This window comes from Rhipicephalus sanguineus, chromosome 1, assembly GCF_013339695.2.
Source record: "Rhipicephalus sanguineus isolate Rsan-2018 chromosome 1, BIME_Rsan_1.4, whole genome shotgun sequence".
NCBI lineage: Eukaryota > Metazoa > Arthropoda > Arachnida > Ixodida > Ixodidae > Rhipicephalus > Rhipicephalus sanguineus.
Window position 1 is genome coordinate 249,803,967 of NC_051176.1, and position 24,075 is coordinate 249,828,041.

Here is a 24,075-nt window from a genome sequence, read left to right on the forward strand (position 1 = left end):
CCTTGTTGTACGTCATCCCGTCCTTCTTTGGGCGCCTGCCCGTGAGACGAAGGGCAAGCGGCGTTCAGCTTGAAATTTGACCTATTTCTGCAGCATGCAGCGTTCCAAATTTTGGCAGGCATTATCATGAACGCCCAGTGTAGGCATTGCGCTCGTCAGCTCAAAATGGTCAGACCTGGCGAGGGGCCCTTTAAGATTTACACTTTCTTATTTTAACCGTTATAAATTTTGTCACTGATCTTCTTGACACCTTCTTATTATTATGGTCATTTCAGGCAACACACAGCAGTGTTCGGCAGCGATGTGAACTGTGCAGCAATGATTATAATACAATCAAATCCCTTGTAAACCATGTTCGCAAGTACCATACAAGTCCAGCGGGAAAGCGATATCTGGCAACTTTTCAAAGCAAACAGCTTCAGAACATGGCTGTCCTGCATGTGTGCCACCTTTGCAATCGCAAGTTTAAAAAGAAGGTAAGTATTTTAGTGCCAAGGCACACCACTCGCTTCACAGTTCAGCAGAATTCTTGCTGTTCAAATCTCCTTTTTGACTAAAGAAAACATTCTTAGTACACGAGTGTTCCAGTGGGACATTGTAAGAGTAGCCTGTGTTTAACTTTTGCCATGTTCTTGTCTAGGTGGATCGTGATCGTCACTTGTTTGTGCATAATGTCCCCGAGCCCCCCACTGCATACCAGTGTGGTCTATGTGGCTACCAGGCTTCACGGAGGACCTACCTGGAAAATCATTATAGGAAACACCGCCTTGTGTATGTCTGCTCTGTATGCTGTGGTTTGCACTTGAGTGCCACAGCTCTTCGAGCACATTTACAGGTTTGTGTGTTCTTGGTGATAGGAATGAATACTATAGTCTTCACTATAAGCTGAACATAAGCTTTAGTAGAATTGCAGTAGCCCAGCCTGTACTATGTGTCACGAATCTCTCAGATCTGCACTGTCTCAAATCCCTTATTTTTATATTTAATAGTCATAGTCATATTAATTTATTTCAGACAACCAGTACTATAGTTAGTTGCCTGTGGGACCGTCGTAAAAGCTCGGAAATCCTGATAGAGTGCTGGTTCCTCCAAGCCCTTTTCCTGCTACTTGTAACCTGTCAAGTGTTTCAGCAACAGCAAGACAGTTTTTGCTGAAACACTTGATAGGCTGCAAACTTTGATTGCTGCATTTAGCAGCTGACTGCTACATTAAACATTGAGTTTTCACTATTACGGTTAACCACAGCGGTTCCATGCAGTAATATAGGCTAAAGAGCATTTTCATCTGCTTGCTGTAATTATATGCCATAGTTACAGTTGTTTATCTTGGCTTTCATTAGAAGGAACATTTAGAGAAACGGGATGCATCAAGTGACCCTAAGCCTGACTCCAGCATTGAATGCTTTGTGGCTGAAAGTGGTCCAGTATCTACTGCTGAAGAGACGGTGCCTGCACAAATGAGCACTGAGCAGAACGACGCCCCTGAGCAAAGTGACACCCCTGAGCAAACTCAGGCCAGCACACAGTCTGAGGCTGCCCCAGAAAGTGAAGGTATTGCACTTGCACCATATACAATTCTGTCATTGTTTTGTGTCCCTTGAAAAGGCATTAGGCTATGCATGTTTACAGTCAACCGCAAAAGTTTCTGGACAATACAAGTGTGTGCCAACCTATCTATCTGCACTACCTAGCGGTACGCCACCTAGCTGTATGCCACCTACTGTCAACCAGAGTGCTAGGCTAGAAATGTGTCTCGTTCTTATTTACTGTCATGTCAGTTTTGTACTGCTACACAGCACATTTCTTCTTCATTGTTATCTGATACCAACAGAAAAGCACCTGGCTGACAAAAAGTTATATTGCTACTGCTCTCGAGTCGGAACCATGTAGCCATGCCTGCTAAGAGCATGTCACGTTATAAAGAGAAACATAAAAAAAGATTTTTGCCGAGTAAGAAAATAGACAAAGTGTCAATTAAAGGAGGCATACATCTTGGGAATAGCACTACCCTCGATGACAGCTAATGTACCAGAAGTGTCGTAAAGAGACTGTTGGTCAAGCACTTGCGTGGTCTTTAAACTTTTGCAGTTGACTGTACACTGTTTAATTCTAGAATAGAAAAATCACCAGCACTGCCTTTTGCTTTGCTCCCTGCTAGGTTGTCCTGCCTTGTTCCATTATTGTTTTTACCTTAAAGGATAACCTAAAAAGAAACCTGTAAGAGAAAAAGAAGCCTATACTGAATTACTGAAAAAACTACTTTTTAAAATTCCAGTTACGGCAAGTAGTAGTGCTTAATAATAGTAGTGCTTTTGTGGACGGCATAAAAAAAGCATGGATGTAATTTACAGTAATGCGTATTAAAACCAGTAGAACAAATTTTCGTCACAACGTTTATAAGTTCCAGTTAACTTTGGCCTTGAAATCCAAAATTATTGCAGTGAGCAAAAACAGAACTCTCGCGCTGCCACCTTCAAATATATTTTTGGTGTGCCGGGAGTGTTTTTTGGAAAAAAAATTTTCGGTTCCGTGCACTGTGGATGTGCCCACATAACATATAAAAAACCCAGGCAAAACAAAAATATCGGCCGGACAGGCATGTTTGATCTCTTGTGAAATCACCCTTTTGTCTTTTGCCGATACATAATGATATTATTTTTTTACTCAAGCTATTGCATTTGGATGCAGTGAGTGACTTTGCAGTCAGTCTTTGTGCCATGCTATAATTTTTTTTCTTTTTGTACTGGCCTCGTGGGAGTTATTGTGTTTTTGTTTTTACCATTTTCACATCACTGGCGCCGTTCTACAGTGGTTGTGCACCAAGAGTGTAGCCAGAAATTTTTTTCGGAGAGGGGGGGGGGGGGGGGGTCCACTCATGCTTTATGTACGTTTGCGTGTTTGTATGTGTGGGTGCATACTCCCCCCCCCCCTTCACCACCCTGGCTATGCCCATGTTGTACACCACTAAAATTTTCATTAGAGAATTGGTGCCCTTGCACTTAGGTATGAGGCTCATGACAGCTTTAGAAGCACAAGTAAACCCGCCGCGGTGGTCTAGTGGTTATAGTGCTCTACTGCTGACCCAAAGGTTGAGGCATCGAATCTTGGCTGTGATGGCCGCATTTCGATCGAGGCAAAATGTTACAGGCCTGTGTGCTTAAATTTAGGTGCACGTTAAAGAACCCCAGGTGGTCGAAATCTCCGGAGCCCTCCACTACAGTCTCTCTCATAATCATATCGTGGTTTTGGGACATACTAAAACCCTAACAATTACTATTATCAGAAGCACAAGTGAGATTTCAAATAAATATTAGCATTGACATTTTTGGGGCGTGTTGGTAAATGTAATTTGAAAACATAGGTTTTAAAAACATAGATTTGAAAATAAGTTGATGTTTCCTGGAAATAAAGTTGTTGAAGTTGGCGCATTGTGGTGTGGTCTCTCCTACGTCCTTGTCTGCTAGCGCTGAATATCTTTTAAAATTCAGAGGTTTCAGTATTTTCACTTCTTGCTCTTTACTGTGGATTCATGCTTTGTGCCAGAACTTCTGCTACTGTTCCAACTGCCTTCTCTCTTTGTGACTACGTTGATTTTAAAAATGAAGAAATAACCCGTGGATCATAGAGTCACTGTATATGCTACCTTTAGGTAGCAGAGTTGCGCACAGGTCCGGCTAGCAACCACAGTATTGCGGTGAAGTCGCACTTCGTTCTTGCAGGCGACATGCCTACCGTGTCGACGATTAACCTGTCTGGCGTGTCGAAGACCGACGATAAACATTGGCTGTCGATTGCTAGTGTTAATTCAGCTCGCTGCAGCGGCGGCGTCGAGAAATAAACAAGTTGGCCCAAGCGGCAGCTTCTCCGCAATGCATGGTTGCTAGCGGCGTTGGAAGACAGATGCGCAACTCTGCTACCTAAAGGTAGCAGAGTTGCTCTAGTGGATCATTGTCACTCATACAGTAACTCTAGTGGATCATTGTCACTTTGTCCTACTTGGGCTGGTTTACTTGAGGAAGGTTGACCTGCATGACAAATCGCAGTTTGCAGGTTGTATTAATTTGTTGATTTGTGCACTGCTACCAGCATGAGTGCCAGGTTTTCGGCAGGAGTGGAAAATACAGAATATCTATGCAGCAAGTTAAATAGTTGGAGGACAGTTGTTGCAGGTATTGTAAAATAAATGTTTAGGGCCCCTCAATCACCTTTGTATTCAAGTCTTAGAAACATTTTGGAATCAGTAGACTTGCTTTCAAAAATACATCATCGAAATAAATTTTTGAAAAGACCTAACTAGAGCAATGATAGTGCAGTGTCTACCTTTCCCAAGTGCACTCAACGTCCTGATTTCAGAGAGAGTGGGGCGGCACTAGTGGCAGTGTTCTACCTACAGCATTCTGTTTTATTCCCATTGGGCGGACATGCAAGCACAAGTTGACGACACTTGGTTTCTCTAAAAAATGCACGGTTCTGATGAAAATTCTAAATTCGGATTTTTGACTGCTACAGCCTCTTTGGTTAACTGTGTCGATTAGCATACACAGTCACAGTAGGAAGGAGTGCACAGATCAAAGCATCCTGCCTGGAGATAAATCTTTATCGACCAGTGGCAGTTCTCTATAAAAATGTGCCATCTGACGTCAGTTGACAGCCACTGGCAGGCACCCAACCACTTTGTTGTAGAAGAAAGATAGTTCTGATTTCATCATGGCTGATCCGGCTGAGAAGCCGGCATGGAAATAGTTTGTAGGCAGTTTTACTCGCACGGGATCAGTAATCTAGTCTATACTCGGCGACAACTTATCTTGACAGTAGAGCGAAGGCTACGGAGGCGGGGCTTCCGCATATTCGCGTTGCTCCGCAAGTAGTGCGGCAGCTTGCGGCTGATTTCGGTTTTGCTTGCTCCCAGTTTAGAAAAACATATACACGAAAAATGCGAACGGGGTGACATTTAGATTGTTCAGTGTACATTTTCGTGTCGTAATACCAGTATATTTTTCTTGGAGAGCTAAAGAGCACGTTTGCGGCCGCACACTGGCCAACCACGTCATGGACGCCATGTTTACTTTGGAAAACGGGCTTGCTGAAAAGGTGGTGCTGTCTAAGAAATGGAAAGAAAAGGAAAGGATTCTTGCAAAGTGAACAATAACTGTATTTCACCTACGACTTCCCGCAACTGTTTGAGCCTCATGTTAAATAAAGCAGCATTTATTTCAGCAAGGCAAATCACGTAATTATCAGTAAACTAAAGTACTATTTTCTGGCGCGGTAGCAGGCATGCGCTCTGGTTCTGTAGCTTCCACAGTGCTGTCACGAAAAGTTTTCGCCGAGTATACCAAGCAAAATTTCATGGCAGGTTGGCCTGCTTTCCAGAGAGTATTGCTTAGTGTACAGGGGCTTAGATAAAGGCTTACAGTGAACCTGTACACCACCAGGCAAACAACAACCCTTCTCATGATCTGTGAAGTAGATCATAGCTGTATATTTTGCAATATTTATACTAGAATGTTCAGTGGCTAAAAAAAGGTATTTCAATGTTTCATTGTGCTTGTGAACTCTTCATGCTGTGCATAAATACAAAATTTGGATGAAATTTTCTCAGCTCCTATTCTGTGTGCGAGATGTTTTCTCATCAAGCCCAAGGGTTGGGCCGGTGCCCTTTAAAACTCCCTTTCATTTAGTGTTAAAGGGTCCCTGCAAAACTTTTCCAAGAAATCGTCTAATAGCTCATTAAAAGAGCTCATTGCCTCACAAATCGACTGCCACAAAAATTTTTTGAATCCATCAAGTACGAGTGGAGTTGCAGGATGTGCCATGTGCTTTAAGCACTTCCTCCCTCCTTTGGTACCAGTGAGTGCACTGAAAGCTATGCAGGGAGGGGGATGACAAGGGGGCAAGAAATGCATTCCTTCGTCAGCGCGTGTCGTGACCTTGTGCACTTTCTTTTCATTTTTTCTTCGAACGCACGGCTTACTTTCATTGTGATCGTGAGCGCGCGAGCATGCACGTGGCGGCATCTCGCGGCGGCCACGGTAACTATGCAGCTCACAATGCTCAAATCAGCCAACCGCTGTGGACTTTGTGTATACGGTGCAGTAATTTGGGTATATGGCATCATGAGTAGAGAGAAGAGAGAGTGATTTCTAGCTGACTTTGAGAATTAATTGTAAATTCTAGGCTGTGTGTTCTCAGGAGCCTCGACTACCGATTGGCAGAGTTTTCTGACCATGCTGAAAAAGTGTTGCAGGGCCCCTTTAAGCCATCATGCCACATCATTGTACAAATGAGTTGATTAACAAAATATTTTTGGGATACCTGATCCACTTGTAGAATTTAAAGCACTTAGTGCTTGAGTTTTGCCCAAGTAGTAGGAATCTTCCATAGATGCAGTCTTCAACATTGCACTAATTAGCTACTTGCACAAGGTGATTTCTAGTGCAATATGTGTCCAGCCTTTGCAGTAACCTATGGCAGAACTGTGCCAACCAACGACAGGTAATCAGAAAACATTGGTGTAGTCAAAACAAGTTGATCATTGATGCATGTGTCGTCTCATGAAGGTGTTATTGGTCAGCTGTCATTTGCTTCTGATTTAACATAAACAAGTACTTGTTCATTTTCTTTTTTGAAGTGACCACTGAAGCAACCGTGTCAAGTGATGCAACACTGGAGTCACTTTTTGCTGATTCGATTGGCCAAAGTTGGTATCTCCCTGAGCCTGATGGTATTGCCAGTGGCTATGCCAACATACCTCAAGAGCTGACTGAAAACTCCCAGGAGTGTGACCCTGATACGCCTACTGAGACACAAGTATGTTTGTTTATATTGCCAAATTTTTGTAGTGCTTGTGAACTGAATGTCGCTAAGTGTCAGTTCACTCATTCTTGAAAAGATGCTAACTTCTTGGGGCTCTATGATTGGTTTAACTCGCTTCATGGCTCTCGCATTGTTTTGCTGTGTAACGTTGTGGCACATGCATTGTGGTTTTTAACCATACGTCACATTATGGTGATGCAAAATTTGCCAGAAAACATCATCTGGCTTGTGTGTTAGCATAACTTGGTGCACATTTGACGCCACTAAAAGCTCACACAAAACAGTATGACTGAAAGCTGTATACCAAGCAAGTGGTTTGTGTTAAACAAAACAATGGCATCGAAGGAATGAGACATTTGGCACTAATAAACAAGTTTATAGTTATTAAAGAAATTACTTGCACTAGTATGAATTTCTCATATCAGTTCTTTATTGAAGGAGTTAAAAAGAAATTAAACTGTTGCGTTACTATGCCACCAGGAGTAGAGAGCCACTAGCAGTAGATACAATCTCCCCCTTTGTCCCCTCCGATGCATGGAGGAAAGTTATTTATTCTTGTATGCTTCCATGCGTTTTTTCCATGTGCTCAAGTTGAGTGAGCCTGTAATATTAACTTTCATAAATTGCTAAAAGGCATTTGATTCAGTAGGGATACCAGCTGTCATAGAAGCATCACACAATTAAGGAGTACAAGAGGCATGCTTGAATATTTTCGCAAATATTTACAAAGAACCACAGCTGCCTCAATTCTGCACAGAAAAGTGGGAAAAATCCAATCAAGTAAAGGAGTCAGGCAAGGAGGCAATCGTTCCAGTCCTATTAACTGTAGACTTAGAGCAAAAATTTAGGCTATTAGACTGGGAATGACCAACAGTAAAAATCAATGGTAAATACCTTGGAAATCTACGATTGGCACATGACATTATCCTGTTCAGTAATGCTAGGGATGGCTTGCTACAGATTATTCAGAGCCTCAGCCATGTAAGAGTAGCATTGAAGATTAGTACACACAGGAGATGAAGGTAATGTTCAGGGTAGTCTGGCGGGAGAACAAAAATTTTTGATTGGCAGTCAGCCTCTAAAATGTGCTATAGTATGTTTTTCTAGGCCTAATATATATAGGGGATCCTGATCATGATCATCAGAGAAAAATTTACAGAATAAAAATGGGCTGTAGTGCATATGGCAGGTGTTACCAAATGATGACTAGCAGCCTACTAGTACTATTCTTGAAAAGAAGAGTGTACTATCGTTGCATTCTTCTAGTTCTAACTTATGAGACAAAAACTTGGAACTTAGTGTTAAGACACGGGAAGACAGCACTGTTAGCGAGCAAACAGGTATAGCGGGTATTCTGGTTGAGATTAAGAGCAAAAAAGGAATCTGAGCAGGCCCCCCAATGCATAGGGCAAATATCCAGTGGTTTATTAGAGTGTCAAAATTTGTGACGAAGGAAGGGAAGCACTTTCAAGGATGATGGAGGATCAGCTGGTGTGGCAAAATTAAGTTTACAGGCTTAACATAAAATTGGCTCATGAAGACCGGGGGTAATTGAAAATTGTTTGGAGAGATCTCCATTCTACAATGGACATAAATTGGCTGCTGCTTATGATGACGATGATCATTTTTTACACCATTGTCCTTTACTGACAAGACTATAATTGATTAAGTATGCCTTGTCTGCCCTGCCTCATTCAGATTTGCCATTTTGAAAATGATAGGTTATGCTATTTTTGGGCAGACAGTTATGTGATTTCGTTGTGCAATCATATTTGACATTTTGTAGAAGGCACAGCAAATGCACGTTTAACAGTGATTTGGTACTATATCTTAAACTGGTACCGTGCAACAAGGAAAAGGAAGAGACAGCTGAGCCGGCCAGAAAAAGGAACAGAGTGTTGTGCTCCTTATGGGCTCTGTTCCTTTTGGCCGGCGCTGCTGTCTCTTTCATTTCCCTGTTGTGCTGTACCAGTTTAAGAATGACAAACTAACTTGCCCAATCCTCAATATCAGTAGACTTGGTACTAGTCCTGTTTGAAGCAAGGCTAGTTGGTAGTATTTCATGATGATGTGCAAATTATGAAAGTAGACAAAGGGTGGAAAAAGTGAGGCTGAAAATGTAGAAAAAGGAATGATGGAAATAAGTACTGTTTCTGTCATTCCTTTCTGACTTTTGTCTGCTTTCATGCTGTACACATCACCATTCGTGACCCTTCATGGTAATGGCGTCCAAACAAACCAAAGGGGTCACGAGGAGATGAAGACTAGAAGTTAACTTGTCAAAACGGGCTCAATATCTTCCTTTGTTCATGCACTGTCTATCACTATGTTTGCATAAAGCACGTGTTGAACTGTGCACAATGGATTTCACAAATGCCTGCCCTCGTCAATGGTGCTCCTGTACTCTTGCTTTGTGTTGCAGGCAACCTCAACCCAGCAGAGTGGACCCCTCAGTAGTGCGGTGACAGGGCTGTGGTCAATGTCACAGCTGCATTACAAGCAGCTCAGTATGGATGTATATACTAAAATTCGGGAAGTGTTTGGAGAGGAAGAGTGTCCAGACTGTGGTCGCCTCTTTCATAGTCGCATCGACTTGGATCCCCACCGCCTTACCCACACAGATGACAAACCATTCAAGTGTTCCAAATGCCCTTATTCTTCAGGCTCTAAGGTTAGTTCACTCCTCTACTTCTTGGCTGTTGCATCCTTAAAGGGCCCCTCAACCACATCTGATCATTTTTTAACATTTCAAGTAAACGCGCACATTGAGTTCAGAATGCCGTCATGATCAACAATGTCAAATGCGGAAGTGCTACAAGCCGCGGGCGTGCCACAACATAAAAAAAGAATCCCTTGTCCTCTCCAGGCCTTTTGGTATCCCCAGTGTTGGCCATGATGTCAGCACCCGCGTCTGGTCATGTCAGGAAAAAAAACAAACAGAACCTGTTTGTCTGCTCACAGGTATGTGCGCTCGCCACACTTACCGTACTCCTCACAGGGTGAGGAGGAGCACTCGGCTAGAAGGAGAGACGAGCCGACGAATGGTGTGTAGCGAAGGAAAGAGCGAAGCAAGCAAGGGCTGCTTCGGATCATGAAACGCGTATAACTCCGCTATTATGCACCGTTTCGAAAAATTCTCATGGCTACATATTTGTTGAATACTTGTGCACAACTGCAACACGACAATCAAATTTCGACCTCTGGGTGGTTTAGGCGCCCTTTAACAAGTCTTGGGATCACATACCAGCTTCGGTGTCCGCGTTTCTGTGGGGGTGGAATGCATTAAAATTAGGCTTGTGCGAATATTCAAGCACTTTGAATATTCGAACGAATATTACAGTTTTCGAATTCGCTTCAATTCGAATTTAAATTCTTGGAAATTTCGAAGTATTCGAAATGAACGAATAGGTGTATAGTATTAGTCTGCATGTAACCCCCCTGCAAAGGTGGTTTCACTGCAGTCCAGGAGTGCTATGCCGTCTATACACCTTTCCAAGAAAAATCCGCACTGCCGCGAAGTCCCACTTCGAGTTTAAGTGAACATATTACCGTCACATCAATTCATCAGTTTTTAAGTTTAAAAGCTTGTTATACCGGCTTATGTGCTCTAAGTATAGTAAATTTTAAAATGTAACATTTTACAGGTTATCACTTGCATTCTACCAAAAGTCAAATCCTGCTACTATTCAAAGTTGCTTCCAGTTCCTTTGAACCAAAAAGAATGACATTTGCGCATGTCTTGTTTCAATGAAAAAAGAATATTGTGCAGGTTAGTTGGGTGATATCAAACATGCTCATTTTTCTTTGTAATACGTGACATATACTATTCAAATTCGATTTGAAATTATTTGACCAAATCACTGTTCACTTCGAACCTAAAATTTGCTGTTCGCACAGGCCTAATAAAATGCTTGTACAGTAAAAGCTCATTAATTTGACCCTTGTTAATTCAGAAAATTGAATAAGTCGGACATATTCTGTGGTCCCGGCCAGCATATGCATTGTTTAATGACATCAAACCCGGATAATTCGGATGATCCTCGGAGAACGCTGAGCGCAAAGCACTGCAAATGTGCGACGCAAAAGAGTGAAAACAGCATTGGTGAGCAACTGAAATGAGGTGGCGCAGACTGCATCAGTTAGTGATCACAGTTTTGTTCACATGTGGATCCGGCCCTCAGCGGCTTCGTTTTGAATTCATGCAATATGCATGCAATGTGACAAAACTCAAACGTGGCGGAAGTTGTTGAAGATGAAGAGCTTTCAGTTACAGTCTGCATGCTGGCGTAAAACTCGCTTACTCCATCACGATGTATGAACTATCAGTTGCCAGTGCAGGATGAACTATCAGTTGAAGTGCAGGATTTACGTATTCATCAAGAAAATGAAAATGTATTGATGCAACAGACATTTGTTTATTGTTTTCCTGATACTTTTGATAATTCGGCACTCGGTAAATGTGGACATTTTTTCTGGTCTCGTGAAATTTGAATTAACGAGCTTTTACTGTATATATCTAGATTCAGGTGCTTCAGGTGCACGTTAAAAGGACTCTGGGTGATCGAGGTTGATACAAAGACCCCAGTTCCTGCAGTACCTTTCATAGCCAAGCTGTGGTCCTGACATTTAAAACTCCGTCAGTTATTATTTTCCCTGCCTTTTTTTTCAAAGTGCTTTGATCGTATATTGCTTGATGATAGAGCTGTCATCCTAGCTGGCATTTGTGTAAGCACACACGGTTCACTCGATCAGAAGCCGTGAAATGTGCTCATGGTGAGTTGTGAATAACGTGAGTGGCTAATGTTAGCTAAACTTTCTTAGCATTCGGTTTTTATGCACATTGCCACTAGAGGGATTGTAAAATTGTGTGTTGTATTGGGGGCTAAAGGATTCATGGCAGTAGTTTGTGACTTTAGCCTCTGCATGTGACTTATTTGCTGATTTTCTCGGATTTGTGTTTTCCTTCTCATTTCATTCTTTTCTGCATCTTCTTAATCTGATAGTTACAAGCTAGTAAATACAATTCAGATATATTAGGCTCAACATGAGGGATCCGATTCCAAAATTGTTTGATCACGTCTGAATAGAACATTGTGACTAAATAAAGTTTTTTTTCTTTTTTTCTTTTTTTAAGGACAACCTGAAGAGGCACCAGGAGACTGCACATGAAGGACGTACCTTTCCTTGTGAACGATGTGACTTTGTGGCACAGTCTCGGAGCTCACTGTTCCAGCACCGTCAGAAGCACACGGCTAATGGTGGTCAAGGCCGGTGCCCAGTGTGCCAGCGACAGTTTCCATCCTGGCGCATTCTGCGCCAGCACTTGCTCTCCCAGCACCCTGACGCACAACAATTGTTTAAAGTAAGGTGCAATTTCTGCTAGCAGTGTTTCAGCCATGATTCATGGATTGGCATAGGCCTCTAGTCATGTACCATAGAGGGTCACTCTAATAGTACATCTAAGAAAAGAGCATGCAAGATCATTGTTTATAAAAGGGCAACCTTTAGCGTTGTTGAGCTTGCCTTTGTTCAGTAATGGCCTGCATTCAACACTTGCTGTCCATCGGGGTTCTCTTGAGAAATTTTTAGGGGTGGAAATTTTGAGAGTGCGGGGGGGATGGGAGGCGAGATATTAAGTTTAATCATTTCAAACTTCCTGTTTTCGACACTCATCCACTATTCACTTCTGGTCGTGCATTTCTGGCATCTATGACGTGCATAGAAAGCGGAATCAAGGGCACTTGTGTTCTAGAGCTTGAGTTGGCACTTGAGTTGGCGATCTTTGAAACCGCAGGGCCACCTGTTCAGATTTCTTTTTACATAGCCAGCTGGCGGGAGGCACGGCTTGCTGGTGTTGTGCATGCACAGTTGCTACTTATTGGTTTCTCAGGCACACATTTGAATGGGTCAATTGGAGCGGTGGACGGTCTATCAAAAGTGGTGGGTGGTGACCCAGAGCGGTGGGCAGTGAAGCTGAGCAGTGGGTGGCACTTCCACTGCCACCCACTGTAGGGCGAACCCTGCTGTCCATCTGTCTGAGCATGGACTGTTAGTTTGACGTGAGGCAGCATTGATGGACTGAACTTGGATGTAAATGCCTAACGCAGGAGAATGAACATGGACTGTTAGCTTGATGTGAGGCAGCATTGATGGACTGAACTTGGATGTAAATGCCTAACACAGAAGAATGAATAAAAGCTCAGTTTTATTGTTCTGTTCCTACTCTTTCCTTAGCCATTCCCCTTTCTTCTTGGTGCTGTTAGTTATAACAAATTTCTCTACTTCAGGTACCTGGTGGCCCTCCTCGAGTGATGGGGCGTCTAGGACGACGTACCTACAAGTGTCCATACTGTGGTCGTGTATTTCATCGTTCAAGCACTGATCTTCAGAAACACATGTGGATTCATGAAGGTGTAAAGCCGTTTCGATGTCCAGACTGTCCATACCAGTGTCGCAGCCGCAATAATCTCAATGTTCATCGTCTTACGCACTCCAACGACAAGCCACACCTTTGTGACCAGTGTGGTAAAGGGTACAAGTCTAAGGCTGCTCTGCGCTTGCACACACGGTAGGTGCTGCTGTAATTTCCTAAATGCAGTGCAATGTCAAAAAAAAAAAAAGATTCCATCCACATATGGAACAGCAATACTGTTGCAGTTAATGCTAAATGAAACTATGGCATTGTTTTCTTCCAGCCTTAGTGTGGGCTTGTGATTTCAATGCACAATGGTGATCTTTCTCTTCCTTTGTGAAGCTTGACAAATTGGCTTCCACATGGACACACTGACTATATAAAGACTTTTTTCTAAGAATTTGCCCTATTTTTAAATAGAAGGGACCGGAAGAAAAGCTTGTTTGTAAAAATGTATACCGCTTTTAAACCTGTTACATGCACTGTGATCCTTGAATGTGAAATGCTTCGATAAACAGTGCGTGGCTACTTTATCAACAGGTTCATTTTACATACGTTATTACAACTTTGATGCAGCAGTTGCTCTCCCTACGGTGATTGAGCGCGTGTTTTCGCTAATATCTCAACAAATACATCACACCTTGCTGCTACAAATATTTTTATTATGCTGGAATTCCACCATGCTGCTGAAGTGCTACGGAGGACCACCTCCTACAGCTACTGCATTAAGAGTTAGAGGCAATCTGCAGCATATGAAATAGGCTCTAAAATTCAAGCCAAGGTGTATGTAAAGCCTCTTAGAAAAGACTTCATTATAACCGAACGCAGTGTAGCAGAAGGATTAACTCTCATTTCAAGTGACAGTGCAAGTGAGTGATTGAGTGAGGAGTAGTAGTTCACCTGGACAACCATATTTTATTCTTTCATAAAATATTTGAACTTGTCTATTGTGAGTTTGTAAGGAAGTTATTTTTGTATTCCAGACTTTGTAGTATTATTTCATTTGAATACAAGCACCCATCACTTTTGCCATTGTGGGCAAGAAGCAAGGTTAGATTTGAATTGATATGGTTAGAAAAGTTGTTTCTGCAATAGCATTAATTCCTAAGGATAGTGAAATAAGTTTGAAGGGCCTCTTTTCTGTGGCAGCATGTGTATAGTGCTGTAACTGTTGAAACTGAAGTTGGATGCTGCAGAAGGCAGCTTCATTTAGTAGGAATCCTTTGGTGGATACTACATTCAAAATTTTTCTGCTTGAAATTCACTACAAAATGCATTGGTGACTCATGTACTATTGTCCCTCAAGATATTTTTTAAGCACCTACTTAAAGTTTACATTTACTGTGCTTGCCTTAAACTCGTTAGTTACAAAGTTCACTAGTGATCTTTATTTATTAAATGAATCTGTTCTTATCATGCACTTCTTGATTTACAACGTTGCAAATGGGCTGATGAAAAAAAGGAACAGAAAACGATTCAGCTTTTCTGCGCTGTCTTTGAATTATTTGTAAAATCTTCACTGAAGCATCCTGTGAATACTGCATGTGAGCACACTCAAGAATACTGCCGAGTCCACGTGTATTCAATCACATGCCTGAACAGAATGCTTTTTCCTAGTTTGGAAATGTTTTGAATAATGTATGTCAGTGTCTTTCGTGGCCGTGTTGCTACAAGCATCAGTTCTGAAGTTTCAGTTTTGAATAGCTCAGAAAACCAATTGCTAATTGTTCATTTTCTCATGACTAATTTGTGACACAATATTGTTTGTTTATATAAGTGCTCTCTCTATGGCCAAAAGTAAAGGTGAAGAAATTGTTCTCATTTCCCTTGACGTGAAATGGTGGTTGGTCTTTTGTGGGGTTGAGCAGTGTCAATCTGTCTTACATGCTGTAAAGCACAGCCTTCCTTTTCCAAACTGTTGTGTCTAAATTGAGCAATTAAAAAGTATTTGTTGTTTTGAATTTTCTCGCTTGTTTTGAGTGATCTTGTCATTTGGATCATGTAAACAGACCTAATTTAGCACACATTCACTTTCCTCAGTGGCAAAATGTTTGGAGGATATAGGATAGGATGAATGTATGAGTGCAAAGGCATTTTTCACTTGTAATGGCTCAATGACAGTGAATTTGTATAATTGGTGCAGAACTTTCCTGAAGCCTTTCTCAGAACTAAGTGATCACTGTCAATTTAATTTAGGCTATTCAATGTATGTGCTTCACCAGATAATGTTGACACTAATATGAACACCCCATGCATCAGCGTTGTCATTCGTGCTCTCTTCTTTTCTGCCACATTACAGAACACACGGCCGAGGAGCACTTTACCCTTGTGACAAGTGTGAATATACTGCCACCCAGAAATGCCACCTGAAACGCCACCTAGAAACACATGACATCATACGACGCTATATCTGCGAGCATTGCTCTTACTCATCAAACACTATCAATTACATGAAGGTGAGGGGGCTAGGAGGGGGCTTTTCGTGCATTTTATTATACTATTAGAACTCCTGCCACGAAACTTCCCAGGTCACTGGTACTAAAAAATTCTGGGCCTTTCTAGCACTTCGTGCTTTTATTACATCACAACTGAATTATTATAACCTTATTTGCTGTATTGAAAGGATAAATTGTGTGTCATTACATTATGTTCCACTACATTCCCTTGTCTTACATGCTCTGCTTGAATTAAGTGGCAGGGCCATGTGGGGGCAGTGGAGAGATCCACAGCCCAAGGATCTGTGATGCTTAGTGGAAATATGAAGGAACATGTATAAAAGCTTCAAGAGTAATGAACTGTACTAATTGTTGTTTCATTGAAGCTATTATGTCGATAAAGAAAAAGAGAAGTAGGCATGCCCTCGATAGGCTTTGCTGATAATTATGTGTACATGCCCTGCAAATAAATTATACCGGGTGTTTCAAGAAATGTTTAAGAACCTGACAACCAAGGGAAATGCGATATTTGTTCACTGACTTCATACTGACTTTTTCTTTGGTAGCAGACATCTTAAAGGGGTCACGAAGCACCCCTTGGGCTTGTTGAAAAAAAAAACATCCTGCGGAAAGCTGAACTGCTCAGCCAAATAAACTGTGAACTGCTCAGCCAAATATTGCAGTCGTGCCCGCAGCATAAAGGCTACAAGCAGAGCCCAAAGTTGCTGTTTTCTCAGGCGCCCTCTTTTCAAACAGAGGCCGGTTCTCACTCTCATTGGTGGGCGGGGCGTCTGCCGGTTGACGTCGCGTATCTGCCTCTCCGCGTCGCAAAAGACATAACATCCTCATTGGCCGATAGCCGACATAAATCGAGAGTGGCGTTCGGATCAGATGCGCTTCTTGCCATGGGGTGCCGCCACTTGCCGGTGCCACACTCCTCAGTCTGCTAACGTTACACGGTAGCCGCACTCGCGCATGCGAATTACAGCGGGAGAGCGATCGTGTTTCATGACGCGCGCCGACGTAATTTCTTTCTCCTGTGCCATCCCTCCCTGTGTAACTTCCAGTGCGCTCGTCGGCACGAGAAAAGAAAGAAAGCGCTGAGAGTGTGCGCCAAACCCCCGTAACTCCGCTCATTTTTGACGGATTCGAGAAATTTTTGCAGCAATTGATTAGGGAGGCAGGTAAACTCCGATACTGAGGTCATTAGATCATTACTTCGAAAAGTGGTTCATGACCCCTTTAAAATGACTAGAGACATTAATTACAGCAGTAAGTACAGAAATTTAAGATACTTCTTTTAATTAGAGGTGACAGGCAGTCTGGTTCAATGCGAGGGCCCATTGCCGCTTTCAGATTTTTCAAGAAGCAGCATCTGGTAATCTTGTGGAGTGATGAAATTCAATAAAATTCACCAGCGAAACCAAAACTTAAGTGCCGATGAGCGCAGCTGCCATACTCAAGCGGATGACCAGAATGACATCACTGTTTGCAGCAGCGATTACAGTGGTGTTAGTTCTTCTGCATTCATTAACCTACATGTGCCATGCAGGCTCTAATGGCAAGCACAGCCGCTCGCACACCACCCAGAAGCGAAGTAGATTGATATTTGCGAAAATTACCTGTCGCTGCTTTTTGGAAATCTCAAGGCAGTAATGGGCTCTTTGCAGGAAGGGTTTCAAATATCCCATTTGACCTGACCACCTGTCTCTTCTAATTAGGTAGTTAATTAATTTAACTCCCATAATTACTGACATAATTGATGTCTGTTGTCATTTTAAGGTGTCTGCTGCCATAGAAAAAGTAATTATGAAGGCAGCGAGCAAATATTGCATTTCCTTTTTGAGGACTTTTGGACACATTTTTTGAAACACCCTGTATAACACAATATGTTCTGCAGATCACGTGGCAGCAGAATATCATGCTATGCTGAAGCATATCACTTATGGTTATGCATAAACATTTGCCCTGTAATTTTGTTTTAGCTTGCTGAAAACATGATATTAATGAGTACCTACGTATTTCTATGTTTTATGGCTGCCCATTTGCTGCAGTTTCTGAGTAACACATAAAGTGCCCTTTTAAAAAGACAATTCTGGTATATAAAAAAGTTGTGAAATTTATTTAATAAGGTGCAGTTGCATGCTTTATTTGGATGTATCGAAAATTAAATTTTCATTTAACTTTGCCTGTAGCTAGTGACAGCCCAAATGGAATGCCACCACATGTAAATCACTAGCCAGCTATGAAAACTGGTGTGTGTGTGTTACTTCCTATCATCTATTCATACTACTACTATATCATGAAACTAGAAAGATATAGGGGTAGTTTGCATTTAATGTAGCATCACAAAAGAGAGAGTAGACGCTATTTCTATGTGTTTTCTATGCATCTTACATGAAATTTTCTTCTGCCTCTGTTCACATTTTTTGTTTTGCCTCTACTGTGCTGTCTCGTAGGTCCACTACAGTCGGAAACATCGTGGGGAGGTTTTCAATCAAAATTCAGTTGTTGCCGATCCCAGTTCAATTGAGCAGCAGAAAGACAGGGTGTACAAGTGTCTTAGCTGCTCTTACATTTTTGGCAACATGAATGATATGAAGCGGCACCTAAGGGTGAGCATTTCCACCATAATTGCCTCATCACTTTTTCTGGTATGCATGCACTTTTTCGTAATTCTGAGCAGTAGAGAAGTGCATTCTTCTTTCAGTATATCGTAAGAAAGTTAAAGGCTGCCTATCTATTGTTGTGGTATTTTGTTTCATGCATACTCATAATGAGTTTTCAGTTGTATTTGCAATTAAGGCAGCAGGAAGCTTATGGATGCTACTTCTGAATATGTGCTATTGCTGCATGCCAGTTACTGCTGTGTAGTTTAGTGGAACAGACAATTGGGCAAGTTGGTTAAGCTTCATCCTAAGAACAGTGCAAACAACACGTATGATATGAGTGTGTATAAAAGTGTGTCTTCATTTCAATAAACTTCATAGTTACGAGTCAGTGCCCATCCTGTTGTCTTCCTTCACGTTCATGTGTTGTATTAAGATGCTGCTAAGTGTAAGCTGCATAAATACTAGCAGTGTGTGATGAAGCTGCACCTTCTTGGCTGCTCTGCTACATCAAGCTAGAAGCACCCTGCATTTTAAGCACCGCTAGGACATCCAAGATTACATGATGCGCCTTGTCATGTTGGTTTTCAAGTGTCTCATTCAGTTTTACTGGCACTACGAATCCTTGATCATGAAACTGGTGCTCTAAAATGGTCGCATCATATTATAATCACACGTAAAGCCACCGACAGGTCTTCACTTGTGGTTAGTAGAAGCACAAATTTTTTATTAGTTGCGAAATCATATTTGCTGAAGGCATGTTTACTTGTGTCATTCTGTTGTTAAAATTGTACCGGTGCACATTGGTACAATCTCTCCTCGCACGTCCACCAAATGCAACAGGCGGGTTTTTCTGAAGAGTTTCGGCGCGGTGCCTGGCAAAAGGGTCACGAATACAAGACAGCTTCAGCACAGAAATAGACCGAGCACGCAACACACGAATGTCATCGTCTTCACTCTCGCTGGCACAGAGCTGGCACCGATGCGCATCAGTACAAAATAATGATAATAGCAACTGATCTCTAGCTTTCTTTTAATGCCTCTTGTGTAGATTCTATAAAATTTTTATCACGATAGCAATGAACTCTGCTTCAGTACAACAATGGATACTGCTATTGTGAGGAGAAGCATGCATTTTACGATTTTGTTCATTGTAGCTGAAGCATGGTGTGTGCTTGGAGAACTTGGACTTGAGTGTGGAAGAAGTATCAGCTGATGCTCTTGCAACAGAAGCAGAGGCAGCTGCAGCTAGTGCTCAGCAAGAAATGACACTGGAACCTGCCCCTAATGACAGCAACCAACTTGAGGTAGGTGAACTTGGGTCAGTGTAAAGTGTTTTCTCCAAAAATGTTAGTAAAATCAGTTTAGTTAGAAATAATTCTAAGTTCTACTACTAATTATACAAGCAAGAACTAATTAGGTTTAAGGCATTCAGCTAAACATTTTAACACCCTTTTGACTTTGCCATTGCGATGCTTACAGCAGACTTTTGTTATCTAACAACCCTAGTGGAAGTTTCTACGGGAGGTGCATACCTGCCAACTCTCCTGATTTGCCAGGAGACTCCCGATTTCTGACCTGTCTTCCCGATTGTACGATCGCGGCCATAAATCTCCCGATAAACTGCCTAACCTAATTTCGGAAAAAAAAACGGTGAATAAAACAACACAAACTTATTTATATGACACACTAAAGAAAAGGGAACGTCCATGCAGCTTGAAAGGTTTGCTGGCCACTGCTTTTTTCTGTTGTCCGCCAGGCTCTTTTCCTTTAACCAGAAACATACAGACACGGCCACACCCCAACCGCTGACGCTGGCGGTTACGTCCCCTGTTTTATAAACCAGTTTGGAGAGGCACAGTAACAGTAGAGAGGCTGGAATGCTTCTTTAGTAACAGTGTTTCAGTCAGGCCGCTGGCCCGCTTCAAATGTTCCAAGGCAACGGCCGCGGCGGCCGTATGCTGGACAATTTTGTTGACCGATCACAGGCGTCACCTGAAACAATTTTCGGAGACTCGCCCAATCGGGAGACTTGACCCCCCCCCAAGGCGAGTCTACTGATTTCAGATGTCCCTAGGTTGGCAGGTGTGGAGGTGACTGTAAATATTTTGCATATAAGCAAGGGGTCATGGTTTCCATGACAAGTTAGTTTATTGTCCTTGAAGTGGCCTGAATGTGCCAAGAAGGAACATGTTTAAGGGACTTAAAGAAAATTGTTTAGCAACCCAATACTATATATTGTATCGTGCGCAGACATATGTGTCTGAACAGTGGCTGTGTTGCTGTAGGAATGATGGTTTTAAATAGAGCTGTGCGAATAGCAAAATTTTGGGTGCGAAGCGAATTCGAATATTGAAGTGTGAGTGCGAATCAAATCGAATAATTTTCGAATATTTCTCGAATATTTCCCGTAGCCAGTACAAATGCCCTCCTCCTACGTGAACAGTTCGTTGTCAAACAATGCATCAGTAGACTTGAGAGAGGAGAGGAACTCAAGAAAACTGTCACTGTTGACACGACAGCGATTCTGAAATCTTGTTGCACAATACTCCTTGACTGTCTGTCAGAACATTGCAGAGGGTATCTTGAAGAAGGGAATAATATAAGTCCTTGATCTCTATTGAAGGGCACTGAGACTCCAGAGTTCTCGCGGTTCCAGGAATTCAGAGAACCTTCAAACAATTATGAATGATGCAGGGGCCCTTAACTTTCGTTTCATGGTGTGAAAATGTTAGCACCATTGTGGGGACATTGCAGCTTGTCTAACTCCACCTCCTCTCATGTCTTGTGGTTTTGGCATTTCTCCTTCTCCCCCTTTTATAGAGACCGGTACACCGTTCCCTCTATACGTTGATGTAAACAGGGTTCTGCCCAGAGGACCGGAGCCAGCCAGAGTCCCGGGGAGATGTCGAGGAGAGGAGCCCGGAGCTGTTAACAGTAACGTTTATTTACAGGTAGCATGTTGCTACATGATGGGGTTAGCATCGTGAGAGCTTGAGAGAACTTGTGAGAGCTTGTCGGGAGCGCATCGGCGCTCGCATTTTATGTCCTGGCCTTCCCAGGGTTCCCTGTAGGAAAAAACAATGGAGGCCAGGACAGTCCAATGAAAATTTCCATCTTCACCTCCGCCCCGAAAAGGGGAAGGTGAAACGCCGCCTCCTTCCCAACCCACGAAAGGAGAAAGAGGCACATCCAGTTCGTCCCATGGCGAGGGAAAAACACTGCCCACCGCGCACACACGGCACAGCACGAAGACGTTGAGTCTTACGTGGAAGTCAATTTCGTAGTCTGTTGCAATGATGGTTATGCGCGAGGCAGACCACGAATTGTGGAAACAGCGGCAACAAGGCGCCATGGAGAACGTGGGAAATGCATCCGCAGACGGTTCCCAGACGCTGGGTCCTTTGTCCGGGGCACCTTGACGACAAAGCAAGCCGCCTCGACGGCCAACAACTCTTCCTAATCTGTCGGTCGGTCAGGCGTGCCCAAAGGGTTTTACGAGGGGCGCAGACAACCTGAGAATATTAGACGAACGACCTTCGTGTTGTCGCCGCTCTTGGGGCATCTCTGGAACCGCTGACCCGGAAGAAATCAGGGTAGTCTTAGCCGCAACGTCTCGTGCGTCAAAGCGGCGCCAAGCCAGGCAGGCCGATCATAACAGCCCGTCCACCGTCACAGGAGGTCTCGAAGGGGTTGCAGCACCAAAGCACTCCGCAGAGACCGTAGATCTGCTCCCTTGTAGACGTTGACGCAGGCTGCACCAATCTCTGGACCTGAGCCATGGCCAGCAAACGCCAGAAACGAACCACGCAAGACCCGAGGCACAACAAACATAGAGCACTCAACTGACCTCGAGAAATGCCAGGTTACAGTTTTGGTAAAACTCCCTAGAAATTTACAATTGGTGCGCTCACTCGTGAAAATCAAGAACCAGATAACGAAGCCATAACAAACTCAGACCTATTACGTGCGAAGCAAATCAACAGCCTAACGTTTTGTATCATTTCCCAGAGAGATTCACAGCGTTCAAGGCACGCAGGTGCTACGGGCGAAACAAAACGAAAGGAGGTAGTTAATGAATTACGCCTCTCACAGTATAAGTAAAACTCAAAATCAAACTCGCGCGTATGAAAATAAAACAAACAGAGAAACAAAAAACCTACACTACACTGATGCGCATACTAACAAGTGTGCTGCAATTTACACAAGGTTTACACAGAGGCTTTTACCCTCAGCCTACTTCTCTGTTAAAAATCAACTTGCGCAAAACACTCTACTCGGGTGTTAGGTTTCGCTAAATGTAAGCAAACACTCAGTACAACAAGTATCTTAATGTCTGCAGTTATCATGAGGAAGAAAATAAAAGTTACAAAAATCGACATATTCCTTGCTCATCTGCAGACACGTGAACATTAAAAGCAAAACAATTCAAAACTGGATACAAGAGAAATTCTTGGTAGCCTTACACTGTCCGAACATTGTGCGGATAAAATAAAATCAACAAAAGCAAAAACCTACACTACACTGCAAAAACATAAGGTTTAAACAGAAGCTTTTTACCTTCAGCCTACTTCTCTGTTAAGATAAACTTGCGCGTAAAACATAAAACAAACAGAGAAACAAAACCTACACTTCACTGCAAGAACAGAAGGTTTAAACAGAGGCTTTTACCTTCAGCCTACTTCTCTGTTAAAATCAGCGCAAAACCCTCTACTCGGGTGCTAGCTTTTGCAAAATGTAAGCAAACAAGCAGTTTAGCAAATATCTCAATGTCTGCAGTTAAGATGAGGAGGAAAATAAAACTTTCAAAAATCGACACAGTCCTTGCTCATCGGCAGATGTGCAAACGTTAGACAGCTAAACAAAACAATAATAAAACTGGATACAAGACAAATTCTTAGTATCCTTCGTGACACTGCGTAATTTAATGCGGCACCCTTTTAGACGTGCTCTGGGGGGACGCGCATACCACAGTTGTCGATGGGCCAGATCGCGACGGAGGGACAAAAAGCCAACCTGTCCGAAGCACACAGTGGCGGTGACCTTTGTTCCGCGGGCGCCGAACTCCGACAAAGAGGCACCCGGACGCTTAAGCTTCCTCATTGTGGGCCTTCCAGAGCAGCGGTCACCCTCTCGCAAACTTGGGGGAGGACCTTTGTCGTTACAGTCGCGTACGCACCACCTCGCTTTGCTCCACCGTTTAGCCTTCACCAAAGATGATGAAACCAGGCGACCACTTCGGCGTCTCTTTTTCTTGGCCCTCGCGACACGCTTCATGCCTAATCTCGATTTGTGCGAGACCCGCAACTTTTGGCTTTTAGAGGACTTATTAGGGGTTTCCAGCCTCCGCTCGAGGCAACTTGGACCTTTCCCCTTTTCCCGAAGTTTTCGCTGGCGCCTTTTTCTTTCGGGGCGGCACGGAACGCTCACCGACTCGGCAATAATACTCAGAAGTACATTGCTCAAAACTCCAGGCGGCTCAACTGGCTTATCCTCGGCGTTATTTCTAGCTGTCTGCTCTTCAGGAACAACGCTACAATCGACATTTGCTAAACCAGCCGGCTCGCCATCAGATGTCTCTCCTTGATGAGAGTCATCACCTCGCGCTAATCTAAGCGCTTCATCACCTCGCGCTATGTTGAGCGCCTCTCCTTCTCGTGGTAAGCTAAGCGCCTCATCATCTGAACTTTTACAGTCTGCTTCATTAGCGCTTTCTGCTTTCGGAACCTCATGAGCAGACTCACAGGCCATCGGATCCGTCATAGCTGCCGCCGATTCGTCACCAAAACAAAGGCCTTTCGAA

General features: G+C 43.0%; 1 protein-coding gene across 2 annotated transcripts in view; it reads left to right on the top strand.

Annotated features, from left to right (window-relative positions):
* LOC119377260 (zinc finger protein ZFAT) overlaps positions 1-24,075 on the top strand; it is a 48,031-nt gene that overhangs the window by 17,222 nt on the left and 6,734 nt on the right. For both annotated transcript variants that reach the window (XM_037646825.2, XM_037646813.2), the window contains exons 10-19: positions 276-476; positions 641-835; positions 1,341-1,551; positions 6,632-6,810; positions 9,239-9,487; positions 11,951-12,178; positions 13,104-13,384; positions 15,528-15,684; positions 18,123-18,278; positions 19,430-19,579. In XM_037646825.2, the coding sequence (XP_037502753.1) occupies positions 276-476; positions 641-835; positions 1,341-1,551; positions 6,632-6,810; positions 9,239-9,487; positions 11,951-12,178; positions 13,104-13,384; positions 15,528-15,684; positions 18,123-18,278; positions 19,430-19,579 (2,007 nt within the window). The remainder of the gene's footprint in view (positions 1-275; positions 477-640; positions 836-1,340; positions 1,552-6,631; positions 6,811-9,238; positions 9,488-11,950; positions 12,179-13,103; positions 13,385-15,527; positions 15,685-18,122; positions 18,279-19,429; positions 19,580-24,075) is intronic.